Here is a 13,530-nt window from a genome sequence, read left to right as displayed (position 1 = left end):
GATTGAAAAAAAACAGGAAACAATATCACATACATATATTTTATATCTCCACAATGTGCTATGGCATAATCATCTCATTACAGACTGTGTCAATGAATTTACCCCAAATAGTCACTGCAAACTAGTCCTCCCCTCTCCTCCTATGTAGCTCTATAACAAAGAAAAAACAAAGAAGCAGTTCTTCTGCGTGGCGTCACTGCGTCTAACAGATGTGAATGTAAAGCATGCGGCCTGGTGTTTGTGGTGTCAATCCGTGCATTCAGTCCTCGGGGTGTGTCCGTCAGGGGTTGGAGTCTCCGTTTGGGTTTGAGTCACTTGCTTGTGTGTAGCATGTCCTGAAACTTTGTGCTGGTGTAGCGTGCGTGAAAGCCTTTTTTATTGATGCTGTCATCCGAGTGAAACTTTAAAACGATGGCGTCCCCCGCCGAGTAGACTTCCTCTGGGGCCTTTTGGGGGGGGAGGAGGGGAAATGTGGAGAACAGATCAAGGTGTTTTAAAGAATGATTTACACCGTGTTTACTACACAAGAGTGGTGGTTTCAGGCTTACCCCAGATCCACAATACCGTCCCAGCCTTGGAGACTTGGTGTCAGCACCGTCATACAGCTCCACGTAATCATACCGACAGTCTGCCTCCTCCTCCACCTCGAACACGTGGAAGATGATCTCCACTCCGTAGCCCTTCTCGGCAGAGACCACCCAGAGACAGTCGGAGCCGCCCGGGTAGTTGTTATCTCCAAACTGGGCATGAGAGTAGAGATCTTTTGTCTTGACCTCGGCTTTCAGACTTCCTCCACATTCTGGGAATTCACGGCCACAAAATTAGAGGGTCGGAAAGAGGAGCTTGTTAAAGTGAAGAAAGAATGCAGCTTGCTAAACGCGGAAGTTGAAATGACGCATATTTGGTATTCTATTCTGTGTCCAAATTAGCATTTGACTGCAGAAGGTCATGGCTGCTTTGACCTACCCGGTCTATATGAAGCCTCAAAGCCCCTCTTCTGCACCGAGTTGTCCGAGAAAAAACGCAGGAACATTCTGTTGCCACTGGAGACGACCGGGGACGGTTTTTTGGTGCCACAGAAGCGCCCGAGACTGGTGGCACGCGAGTCTCGCCCATCGTAGACCTCCAGGTGGTCGTAAGTGCACTCCAGATGGGCCTCCATGTCGATCTCGTTGAAGACCTGCGAGACTGTGAATTACTTCCAATTCCAAAGCCCTTTTGAAATGTGGGTCCGTTTAAACGATAGTAAAGAACCCGCGTCGCCATACAAGTTTGATCCGATGGCCCGGGGTTGTGGACAGAGACCAGGTGCAGGCCTTCTTGCTGGGATACCTATCAGGCCAGTTGGGGCTCCTCATTGTGCCTGACACGGTGTTCACGGCGTGATCACAGCCCGCTGAAAAAACAACACAAAGTAGGATATGAAAAGTAAACAATGAAAGCGGGTCGCGTTATTTCCTCTTGTTTTTGTCTTTAAACAGGCATTCATCAAGAGTCAGTAGAGGCTGTGTGTAGTTTATTAAATAGCCGCATGACTTGTCCCAGAAGATGTCAGCTGATTCTCAGGACGGGGTGATCAAAAAAACACGGTGTTATCCGTGACTTTGTGTTATCCTGGATGAACTGAACATATATTTGTGCACAGTAGAAATTCCCACGGTACCTTCCTTGCAGTCGTGCTTGTTATCGTGCGGCATGAAGCCGCTGCGGCACTGACAGCTGTAGCTCCCGAAGGTGTTCACACACTCATGCTGGCATCCTCCGTTTTCTTTGGAGCACTCGTCTACATCTGATGAGATATTTGAAGAATGTCTGCTATAAATTCCTCTGCACAACGTGCAAATGTGTCACAACAGGCTGCAGAACATATCGAATTACAAATTTAGACCATTGTCTACAGACACAAAGACTGTTGTTGTGTTACTCAACGAGATCCAGAAGATCCAGCTCTTAGGAATACAAATCTTGGGTTAAAGACTCGTATGTATTTAAGCTCAGTCCTTCCTGCTCATTTAACAAAGGGAAGTTTGTTAAATAATAAATATATTCACTGGAGAGTTTTAGAAGTGCTAATGTTTCTTAAATAACTAAAAGGGAAATGCAGTGGGAGATTTAATACTAATTTCACTCCTCACTCACCAGAGAAGAAGTGAGCCTTGAAACCCGTCTTTGAGACGGTGTTGTCAGACTTGAACTCAACCCTCAGGTTGTTCTGTTGGGAGGTGATGACCTCGGGCTTCTCCGCTCCGCAGAACTTCCCATGAAGCTCAGAGTCGAAACTCAACCCACTGCGCACCTCCACATAATCGTATTTACACACCTGATGGTAAACATGGAAAACGTGACTTGCTACAGAGGGAAAAGACAAACATTAAACGTGTTAGCTGAGAATATGCCTGTGAGAGACGACGATGCACAAGAGGAACGTCGCTTTAAACGCCTTACGTCGTTCCCTTCGGTGTCGAACACGTCAAACACCAGGGTGATGCGATACTGAATGGGCGCCACCAGCTGCCACACGCAGTTCTTGTTGGGGGGGTATTCGTTGGGCCACCCGGGGGTGGTGAGGGAGCCATTCAGCTTGGTGACGAACCCGCCACACGCAGCTGCTGGTGGGAGAAAACACAGATTTTAGGGATAACATAAATGACATCACCCCTTTGCTTGAATTTGTGTATTCTCATTTCATTATTTACCTGCAAAAAAGAATCCCAATTATTTAATGGGTTGTTTACTAAAAATAAATCTTATGTACAATAGGTATGTTGTTATTTCAATAAAATTGAGGAATTTACCAAAAGATAATAGGGGAAATATAATTCCTATTTGCACGGTTCGGATGGATACGAGCTGGAAACAGGCTGCCGTGGCTCGTGAAGAAGTTGCAGTGAGGGAGCACTGCCCTCATTGGGTTAGAAGAGAGAATAAAAGGGATTCAACTGTGCAGAAACAGATGAGACTTCCTTCTCATCAGGCCAGCGTTTGTATGAGCATGAGTTTAACAATCCGATTAACATTAAATGTTGTGTAGGATTTTCAGCTGTTACCTATGTCTCTATGACTGATACATCTCAGCTGAAAAAGCTCTCCCGAGCCTGAGGTTTTCTCAAATTTGAAAGAACTCAATTCAACAAATTTGAAGCTTGTTGATTTATGCCTTATTGATGAACTCAAGTGGAAACCAATCTGTGGGTAATTCGCTTTGCTTGCCGCTCACACTGGAAACATGTCATCAAAGGTGGATTTCATCACATTCCTGAACAGAACAATGCTGTCCCGCTTTGCCTCCAGGGCCGCGTAAAAGCACACCGCCGTCATTAAAAGGGTGCATTGCATACCACAGTGACAAGGGGCCCTTTCACTCAAAAGGGAAGACCGGGGGGGGGGGGGACCTGGCTCTCAGGTTTTAGTACTCACTCTCACAGCTGCGTCTGTCGGCCGCCAGCTCGTATCCGGGGTCACATGCACACCTGTAGCTGCCCAGTGTGTTCAGGCAGCGCTGCTCGCAGTGACCGTTGTCCGGCCCCGAGCACTCGTCCGTCTCTGGCAAAGGAGAAATCATGAAGATGAAAAAACCCAGAAGCTCTCCTCAGTCCTCTCTCAGGCTGTCATTTCGCAACTTTCGGACCTTTAAAAAAGCTGGCGGCGAACCCGGCTTTGTTGACCGAGCTGTCGGACACAAACTTCAGCCACAGCACGTTGGAGCTGCTTTTGATGTCGTCGGGCTTGTTGTGGTCGCAGAAACGTCCGAGCAGCGGGCCGCTGTCTGAGCCTCCGTCCCTCACCTCCACGTAGTCGTAGGCGCAGCCGTCATGCCTCTCGATCTGCAGAGGCAGCGGGGGGGGGGGGGGGGGGGGGGGGGGGGAGCGAGGTTTGCAAGGCAGGTGAAAGGCGGCGCGGTTTCCTTTGACACACGTCAGCAAACGCGACGAAGAGGAGTTGTACCTCAAACGACTGAAAGGAGAGGCCGACATTGAAGCCTTCGGCCACTGTGATTTTCCACACACACACTTTGTTGGACTGGTAGTCATCGGGATAGTTGGGGGACTGGATCTGGCCGCTGTCCCGCTTCACCTCCCCCCCGCAGATGGCTGCACACGAGGTGAGAAGTGGTAGAAATCTCTATTTCCTAGTTATCTCGAGTTCAAAGGAGAACGTGGAAGCCGGGGGAAGCTGTGAGGATGAAGCCGTACCTTCATAGACAGCGGAAAAGCCTTTGCCCGACCAGCTGCTGCTGCTTCTGAATTCAATCCACAGTCGACTGTCGGTGGAGATGATCGGGTCCGGCAGTGTGTCCCCACAAAAGCGGCCTGCCAAAGTACATGAAAAGATTAATCTTCCCAGGGCCGACTGCATGACACAGCAATGACACGGCATCAGGTTTGTGAATGACGTCTGCTACAGTTCCACCAGTCAAAGACCTGTCAGAGGAGCCTTCCTCCAGGACCCGTCTCGGACCTCCACGTGGTCGTACCAACACAAGTGACTCCGGAAGAGGTCCATGGAAGTGAAATTTAGAACAATCTGAGAGACGAGGAGTGTCCATTGTCAAATATTGAAAAGGAATATTGGGATGCAACATACGTTTTGTTTCAATGTAATTCATTTTTGAAAACTAACAACAAACCTTTGATAAAAACGTGTTTTTAATCCAAGTAAGTAACATAGATCTAAAAAGACAATTTTAATTTGTAGAAACCTTGTAAAATGAGTAATCCCTGGCATTCATTAAGTCACCAACTAACAAGGTGAGTACCTTCTCTCCGGGGGTGACAGAAATCCTCCAGACACAGTGGGCATAAGCTGAGTAACCATTCGGAAAACCGGAAGAAGAGAAGTTTCCAGCACTTTCCTGCAGGCTTTCCCCACACCCTTTTACACCCACACGGTTATGTCACCATAGATCAGAGGAACAACATAAAAAGTCCCAGAATAAACAAACCAGATGAGAATTTAAACATTTCGCATTAACTTTAATGCACATTCAGTCATCATGTGTCATTTCTAATTGGCTTTGATAGGGTCAATAGGTCAAAAGTCTCTCAGGTAGGTGTTGTCAGGTGGATGAATATATTTTGTACACATTTAATGTAGCTCACTTGCACACTTGTAGAGTTTGCGGGCTTGCGCAATGTCGCCTTTGCTGAGCCTGGTCCTCTGTCCGATAGGCGGCCTGACTCCATTGACGTCATAAAGGGGCAATATTGTGTCCAGGAAGATGCCTCTGTTGTAATAATCAAAACATCAACTACATCATACAAAGCTCTAGGAGTCTGACATTAATGATATGCAGGAAATATGTTTTTCAAAAGTCCACAAAGGGAGTTTTTTTTTGTTGTCTTGGTCCTATTCAACACCTTGATGCTTTATTGATTATGATAATCTCTCATGTGTTTGGAGCTCACGCTTGCCTAGTTCCCATGGTGATGCACCCATGAATGACAGGCATGTGCAAACAGAGCACTCTGAATGGGGCCTTTCCACGGTGCCAAGCTCAGTGGAGCCTGCTCCTGAATGCCAGAGAAAAAGGCCACTCTGGCCCAAATTGTGCAACAAAGCTTGAACTGCCAGGCCTTTATTTAGCTTGGCTCGCCACCCTGACCGGCAACGCAGCGTTGGAGGTGAAAAAACGAAGCCCAGTGAGAAACAACAGCGTGCACGAGACTGAAAATGAAAAAGCGTGACTCGTGTGAAACCATTTCTGTGACAAAAAAGGATTCTGTCTCCCGTGGAGCGTGTTTAGCAAACACCAGGTCCGTGTAGCTCAGATGTTATCGCAGCATGGTGTGGGTGGGGGGGGGGGGGGTTGGGGAGGTCAGATGACCAGAAACCATGGGACAAATGTAATCTATTCAAACTGTGAATGGGTTTCATCACTCACTGACAGGTGCTGTAGGGATGATGCAGCTATGTGCGCTACCAGTTAAGATGTGCAGGCAGGGTGGACATGAATCACCAAATACTGAGCAGTTTGGCTCTGGAGCCACATATTGTCCCGGTTGAGCTATATCACCTGCGAGGTGAAAATAATCCTTGCAATCGCTTTAACAGAAACATTGGGAAAGAAAAGCATAAGAAAGCACCAGAATGCCAACCTGGAAAATGTATTCCTCGCGTAATGCATTATGCTGCCAAAGTCGTACACCTCCCCGAGTGAGTCGACCTCGTCCCAGTCCATCTTATGGAAGTTATACTCCTGTCCTATTCATACACAGAGAACCAGCTGACTAAACGCGAAGAGAAACATGTGGAGCGTCTGTGAGCACACACACACACACACACACACACGCACACGTGTTTACAATCATTACATGTCATCACAGTAACAGTACCTGGTTGGATGTTGTCTCTGATGATGCTTACATGCTCGTCTCGGTCCGGTCGTGTGTGTTCGTGCCAGAAGCCGATCACGTGGCCGAGTTCATGCACCACAATGCCGAACTTATCGCAGTTCTTTCCGATGGAGATGGCCTGAGGGCCGCCGCCTCTCCTCCCCACGTAGGAGCAGCACCTGCAGGGGGCGACACTGTTCAGCTCCAAGCAAACTGTGATGTGACCATCTGAGGACCAAACCACCCTGTGTTCCTGTCGTTCGAACTATGAATTGTTAGTCATCTACATTTTCCTTTTTGAGGACTTTTGTTGAGATTTGTAGAATGCAGGTTTTCCAGTTCTAGTTTCTTGGAAATAATTTCCCAATCCAAGCCGGCCACCTTTTTTCCATTCATAAACTTGTACTCGGGTCGTAAATTATCTTCAAACGAATTTTGTGTGTTCACATTGAACATCAAGTATGCAGATACTGAACCAACCAAGCGACCGTATGGAGATATACTGTATGCTTCTGCACATGAATGAGGAAGAAAGTATTATATAGTATAGTAGTAGAAAGTAATTTTAACTGGATTCTCCAACTCCTGAGGGAAATATTGGGCTATTTCACTGTTAGATGTTCTACGTTGATCCCCATCCAGTTGCTAAGTTGTTAAAGGTCAGCTGGGCTGCTGGTAAAGTTGTGCATATTGTTTTTACATATATTTTTTAAATAAATAATGTGACTTTCACATTATTTGAAGATGCACTGTGATGTGAGTGAAGATGCTGCAAGCTCAATTATTTATGATTAAATCTGTTAATGAATGAATAAATGCTCTAAAGTGCTCTGAACTCACCCACAAGGTCGGTAGGTGAACACAATGTAGCTTTCTTCAGTCGTCCTCTCAGTGAATGTTACACAAGTGTGCTTCTCCCAGTGACGCATCGCCTGACGGAAAATGGCTCTCTGACTGCCTGAAAGGAAATCAACAGTTCTTCAGTTCCCGGCACGTCCAAACCACGCAAAGGGCCTCGGGCGCTCGGCCTCGCGGCAGACAACCGTTCCCGTAAGAAGGTGTGAAGCATCTGCTGTTCCTACCGGTGAAATTCCCGCTGATCACGTACGGGATGATGCCGTCCGTCCACACTCGCTCAGGTCTGGAGGTGGCTGCTCTCCTCCAACGACGCAGACTCCGTCTGTCCGCCGCTCTCCTGCTCCGGGCGCTCTCATTGGAAGAGGAACTGTTGACTGTGAAGAAATATGTGTGAAAAAAATAGTCCATTGGTTTGAACTCACTCTACAGTTTTGGTCATAGATGAGTAAAGCTCTCCTGCTTAGAGACCTGAGTGTGTGTGGTTGCCGCGGGCTTCTCTGAACATGCGCAGGTCTTCTTCATCGAGGGCGATGTCTCCCAAAAAGGCAGCTGGGGGCGACGGATACACACGACACACGAATAAAGCAGGGATTATGTTGAAGAACAATGAGTAGGCTTTAATGTGAAGCAGCAGTTAGCAGGTGGTTAGTTTAAAGATTGTTATCACGTTTGTTTGATTCATACAAAAGTGAGTAAAGCCATTTTAAAAGAAATCAAAATAAAAAGAGTGTGAGTTCTGGGTGGATTTTGTTGTTGTTTTTTTGCAAGCTGCCTACCCGTGTTCCCGTCCTCACGGAAGGCTGAGCTGACCATTTGAACAGATACAGGCTTATCATTGACTTTCCCGATATATTAATTAATGCCTTTGAGAAAAGTATGAACCTCATCCGAGGAAAATAAACTTAGAAACATATCCTACACTGTAAGAAAATCTGTTGAAAATACAGTGAAATACTGGCAGCTTTGGTTGCCAGAACTCCACCGTAAAAATGACATTACAGGATGTTTTCTGGCAGTTGTAAATTTCACAGTTCAAAACTGTTATTTGTTTACGGTAATTTACTTTAGTTTAAAAACATTATACAGTGAAATACTGGCAGCTGTGGTTTCCAGAACGTTACCGTAGAAACGACAACGTCCACGTATAAGATATTATGGTATGTTTTCTGGCAGTTGAAAATTTCACAGATCTCTCATCTCATCTCATCTTCAGCCGCTTATCCGGGGTCGGGTCGCGGGGGCAACAGCTCCAGCAGGGGGCCCTAGACCCTTTCCCGGGCCACATCTACCAGCTCTGACTGGGGGATCCCAAGGCGTTCCCAGCCCAGTGCAGAGATATAATCTCTCCACCTAGTCCTGGGTTTTCCCCAGGGCCTCTTCCCAGCTGGACGTGCCTGGAACACCTCCCAAGGGAGGCGTCCAGGGGGCATCCAAACCACCTCAACTGGCTCCTTTCAACGCAAAGCGAATGGCTGAGCTCCTCACCCTTCTATCTCTAAGGGAGACGCCAGCCACTCTCCTGAAGAAACCCATTTCGGCCACTTGTACCCGTGACCTAATTCTTTCGGTCACGACCCATCCTTCATGACCATAGGTGAGGGTAGGAATGAAAATTGACCGGTAGATCGAGGGCTTTGCCTTTCGGCTCAGCTCTCTTTTCGTCACAACGGTGCGGTAAAGCGAGTGCAGTACCGGCCCTGCTGCTCCGAAGCCACAGACCGAGGATGCCATCAGGACCACATCGTCTGCAAAAAGCAGCGATGAAATCCGCAGCCCCCCGAACTGTGGACCCTCCTCCCCCCGACTACGCCTCGATATCCTGTCCATGAAAACCACAAACAAGATTGGTGATAAGGCGCAGCGCCGGCAAAGGCCGACCCCCCCCGGAAACAACTGACTTACTGCCGAGTATCCCGAACACAGCTCTCGCTTTGGGCGTACAGGGATTCGATGGCCCCAAGTAAGGACCCCGTACTCCCGCAGCACCTCCCACATTTTCTCTCGGGGGACCCGGTCATTCGCCTTCTCCAAATCCACAAAACACATGTAGACTGGATGAGCATCCCAGGCCCCCTCCAACATTCGTGAAAGAGTGAAGATCTGGTCCGTCGTTCCACGACCAGGACGAAGACCACATTGATCCTCTTCAATCCTTGGTTCCACTATCGGACAAACCCTCCTTTCCAGCACCTTAGATTAGACTTTACCAGGGATGCTGAGTAGTGTGATACCCCTGTAATTGGCACACACTCTCTGGTCCCTCTTTTTGAAGACAGGTACCACCACCCCGGTCTGCCACTCTTTTGCCACTGTCCCAGACTTCCACACAATGTTGAAGAGGCGTGTCATCCAAGACAACCCCCCAACACCCATCGCTTTTAGCAATTTCACAGATCAAAACTTATTTATTTACGGCAAATGACTATTAAAAAACAAAACTATTAAAAACTTGTCAACGGTTGTTTGCGTTAAAACAGCACATCTGTTGAAAATAATACCGTACTAAGAAATTATATATAAGACATTACGGTACGGTGTTTTGGCCACTGTAAATTCACAGTTTGTAAAGGTGTAATGTAGCGCTCTAAGTCAACTTCAAGGCAGCGTATCCTTCACACAGGGTGGATTGCGGGGGAGGGGACGGACTCGGGCGAGAGACGGTGTGAGACAAACCATTCAAAGTCGCATGCACACTAGAGTGACCAATTAACCTAATCGTCAGAGAGTGGTTTTGGACCGTGGGAAGAGTAGTTGGGGGAAGAGTGGACGCAGACACAAAGATGAATCAAACCCAGGATCTTCGTGTCATGAGGCGATAGTGCTAACCACCACTGCACCGTGCGACCAGTAAAGGATAATAATTTTTTTTACGTTATTTGCCGTAAATAAAGTTTTAAACTGTGAAATTTACATTTGCCAAAAAGTTCTGGCAACCATATACGGTATTTTACCGTGTAATGTTTTTAAACAAATAACGGTTCTGAACTGTGGAATTTAGAGTTAAAAAAGCATCCTGTAATGTCTAATACGTTGACGCTGACATTTTTACGGTGGAGTTCTGGCAACCACAGCTGCCAGTATGTCACCGTATTTTCAACAGTGTACTGTTTAAATATGGAGAACCTGTAATGTACACAACTATTGAGTATTACGGTTTGAGTATTGGGGGGAAATGATTTGCTCCACACAAATAAAACCAGTTACAAATCGTTTTTTAAACCTGATCTCTTAAACACAGTAGTATTTTTTTCCTCTCCCTTGCAAACAAAAGCCCAAACTGACCACGCGCTTTACTGTGTGTGCACGTGCATTTCTCCGTCCTGAATAGAGACTCCATGTGTCTGTTTCATCCGCAAACGCACTTCCTGAGCACACAAGCTGCAACACATTGGACGACCGTCCAGCTGCTGTTTCATTTTAAAGAATGAAACTGAATCTGAACTGAATGCTTTACAGGATTGTGATTACAATGTGCTGGACTCAAGTGAAAAAACACATTAAACACATGAAGAACAATTGTAAGAGCGTAAAAACAGCATGTACAGTAGATGATGTTTGCGTTGTTTTACATTCCTAAAATCACACAACTGCATTGTAGTAAAGTGCATTGGTCAAGATTAGGGATATGTTTTCATTTTCCCATGAACTCTGAAATGTTGATTTTGATAATGTTTAACAACATATTAATATCCACCCCAGGCTTCATATTTTCTACCGGGTCACGAAATGCCTCCAAATAAACATCACACCAGAAAAACATTTTCACAACTAAGGTTTTTAAGAAAATGATTACTGTTAAAATAATGTTATGTTCATATTCCCGTTATATATACAGTACAACTCTGTAAGGAGTTGTTCTGCATAGTGAGTACTTTTATATTCAATACTTTAAGTACATTTGAATGAAACTACCTCTGTACTTACAAGGTAAAAGCAGTGAAAGTTGCAAAGTTGCAACTTAATAGTTTAAGTATAGCTACTCAATATGTACTCAAATAAATGGTTAATTTCAGATAATTCAACCTGAAAAGCTGAAATTGGAACCGAAAGAAGAGCAATAATAAGAAATAAAACATGCAATAAGCAGGACGGATTGTCTGGGACAGAAAGTCTGACTGAAGTTGGGTTGTGGGCTGAAACAAAATGTATCAAAGTGAATGGTTAAATCCTCAAATTCTGCCTCAAATACCAAGTCAAACAAGACTTAGCACATTATAATCTGAATAGCTAATTATTTTCTGGATCCAGTGGTTGTTGAGTATTAAATCTAAACCATGTATTTGAAACGTCTCTTCGCTGTCTGTCCATACGTCTGTTTCTGTCCCCTCTATGGGTTAAACATTAGGTTTCCTCTCGTACGAATCAGGATCTCACTGTTGCGCTAGTCGAGCAAAACAGCTCACCACAGCCATTAAATACCTCATTTAGCCGCGTGATGTAACAACCTTTGAAAGTCCAAATGAAAAGACGTAGCAGGCCCTGTGTCGGCCTTTGAAGTGAATCCACTGATGCAAAGAGTGACTGTAAATGACTGTCGCCCCTGCAGTGTGCACCCCATGCCCTGAAGCCAGAGGGATTTCACCGGCGTCCAGCCGAGGACTGCGCTGGCACGGCCTCAATGACCTCTGGTCTCCAGGCAACTGCCTCTGAGAAGAAGAGTGGTGTGGTTTGGAAGTTTCAGAAGTCACAAGTGAAAAGGGACTCCGAGCAGCTGGAGGCCCCCCAATAACCAAAGTAATTGTTTGGCATGTTCGGTGATGGAGAAAAACAACTTGTACATTCCTCCAGCGGAGAATGCGTGTAGTCATTACAACTCTGCATCAATAAAGCTCATAAAATGTGATGTATTGCTTTGTGTGGAGTTACATAAGTATTATGTATTTGTAATAATAATATGATGTTTATAGCATTATAATGTCACATAATGGTAACTTTTAAGTAGTATATTAAGCTGATAAGACTTAAAATTATGTGACTTTACTTAATGGAGTATTTTCTAGTGCGGTTTTACTTCTTCCACAACCACCTTCAACATCAATGGAGAGCTTTTAAATGCAGGGGATTCCTCCCAACCATCATCAAGAATACATGTTGAAAATGTGGAGATCATTTGTCGTGGTTGGCTTTTTTTTTAGCATGTAAACACCTGTGATGTCTTACAGGTGTCTTTATATTTAATTTAATACATGGGCTGGCTCCACAGGGTTAAGTGGGATCAATACACAGCACAAAGCAACCAGCAAAATATCGATAGATTTGTAAAGTAGGACAAATTGACAGTACCAGCTTTACATGGATCTTTGTAGTCGATTCCATCATCGAGGGAGGTAAAATCCCCAAACTCCCAATCAGCCGCCGGAGAAACGCGCAGAGCGCACAGCAGGAACAGAAATGTTGGCGCGACTTCCATCACGCTGCTATTGATCAAGTATCCACGCGGGCTGACGTTGGTGATCGAAAGAATAAAAAAAGTCCCTCGAATTCTGCGTGCGTGATTTCAGAAACTCGGTGTCTCCATTTCCAGTGCAGTGACTGGGTGCCACGACGGAGAGCAGAGCGCACAGAGTCCGCACAAAACATCCATCCATGCAGCGGAAGGAGCTCTTCACCAGCAGGGTTATGCACGCCTACCTGATGAGCGGTGCACCCACTATTCCATTCATTTCGTGTAATGTTGGGATTTGTATAACGTTTAGTCACGGTGGAGCCAAATGAACAGTTAAGATTAGGAAGTAAAAGAACAACTGAATTGAACCATTTCTGTATTCCTGCAAATATCAGCTATGCTGACTTTCATTAAATAAGTCTGAAGCGACTTGAGAGCTGCTTCAAAGATATTCTCAACAGGTGTTGATCCTTAACTGAATACACCCGGTTACAGGGTCCACACACGCACACACACGCACACACACGCGCACACACGCACACACACAGATTAGGAACACTGACTCATAAGTGCAGGAGCTGAAGAACAAGCTAAAGTACAATTTAAGTGAGGAAAGAATCCACCTACCAACTGCTATGTGTTTGATGTCATTCATTCCTTTATTGATGCATGTAGCTTCTGATGCCCATTTCTTTAGCAAATATATTAAACTTTTAGATAAATCCTGTTTTCCGCTCCCCATCTGAGGTCTTCTGCTCAGTGTCACGCAGTGATTGCAAGTGGAAATTCTGTCGGCTCTATTAACGGTTTAATATTGGCACAGACAGAAAGGAGTGCTGCCATGTTTTGTTTTGTTTTTGGCAGAAAGGCCTAACAACTGTCACCTCTGTTTAGTTGTTCTTTTCTCAGAGAATCTCTGTTTCTTTGAGAATATCTACAGTTTTTACATGGGTT

General features: G+C 45.6%; 1 protein-coding gene across 6 annotated transcripts; it reads right to left on the bottom strand.

The window, feature by feature from the left end:
- Window positions 1-25: 25 nt before the first annotated feature.
- Window positions 26-13,329, bottom strand: LOC119226498 (bone morphogenetic protein 1-like). Of its 6 annotated transcripts, none has more exons than XM_037484545.2 (20): window positions 13,204-13,329; window positions 7,659-7,739; window positions 7,415-7,564; window positions 7,173-7,290; window positions 6,333-6,511; window positions 6,096-6,201; window positions 5,100-5,224; window positions 4,757-4,872; window positions 4,422-4,524; window positions 4,194-4,310; window positions 3,946-4,091; window positions 3,629-3,824; window positions 3,418-3,543; window positions 2,446-2,609; window positions 2,140-2,320; window positions 1,664-1,789; window positions 1,269-1,396; window positions 967-1,180; window positions 549-799; window positions 26-446 (listed from the first exon to the last, which is right to left on the bottom strand). In XM_037484545.2, exons 1-20 carry the CDS (start codon window positions 13,316-13,318, stop codon window positions 312-314), a joined length of 2,877 nt encoding a protein of 958 aa, XP_037340442.2. In that variant the 5' UTR covers window positions 13,319-13,329; the 3' UTR covers window positions 26-311. The 6 variants fall into 6 exon arrangements, with proteins under 6 accessions (XP_037340442.2, XP_037340440.2, XP_037340439.2 ...); XM_037484543.2 differs by lacking the exon at window positions 13,204-13,329 and adding an exon at window positions 12,474-12,716 and having other exon boundaries at window positions 2,446-2,606; XM_037484542.2 differs by lacking the exon at window positions 13,204-13,329 and adding an exon at window positions 12,474-12,715.
- Window positions 13,330-13,530: the final 201 nt, after the last annotated feature.

The sequence above is a fragment of the Pungitius pungitius genome, chromosome 18 (genome assembly GCF_949316345.1).
Source record: "Pungitius pungitius chromosome 18, fPunPun2.1, whole genome shotgun sequence".
Lineage (NCBI taxonomy): Eukaryota > Metazoa > Chordata > Actinopteri > Perciformes > Gasterosteidae > Pungitius > Pungitius pungitius.
The sequence above is the reverse complement of the archived record's forward strand: the minus strand, read 5'-3'. Positions and strand labels throughout refer to the sequence as shown.

Excerpts from the sequence above, each read along its gene's own strand:
- LOC119226498 (XM_037484542.2), bottom strand. The coding sequence starts at position 12,600 with ATGGAAGTCGCGCCAACATTTCTGTTCCTGCTGTGCGCTCTGCGCGTT. Across the intron at positions 2,610-3,417 it reads CGACAGACGCAGCTGTGAGA|CAGCTGCGTGTGGCGGGTTC; the intron begins GTGAGTACTAAA and ends TTCTCCCACCAG. Across the intron at positions 800-966 it reads TGAGGCTTCATATAGACCGG|AATGTGGAGGAAGTCTGAAA; the intron begins GTAGGTCAAAGC and ends GTGAATTCCCAG.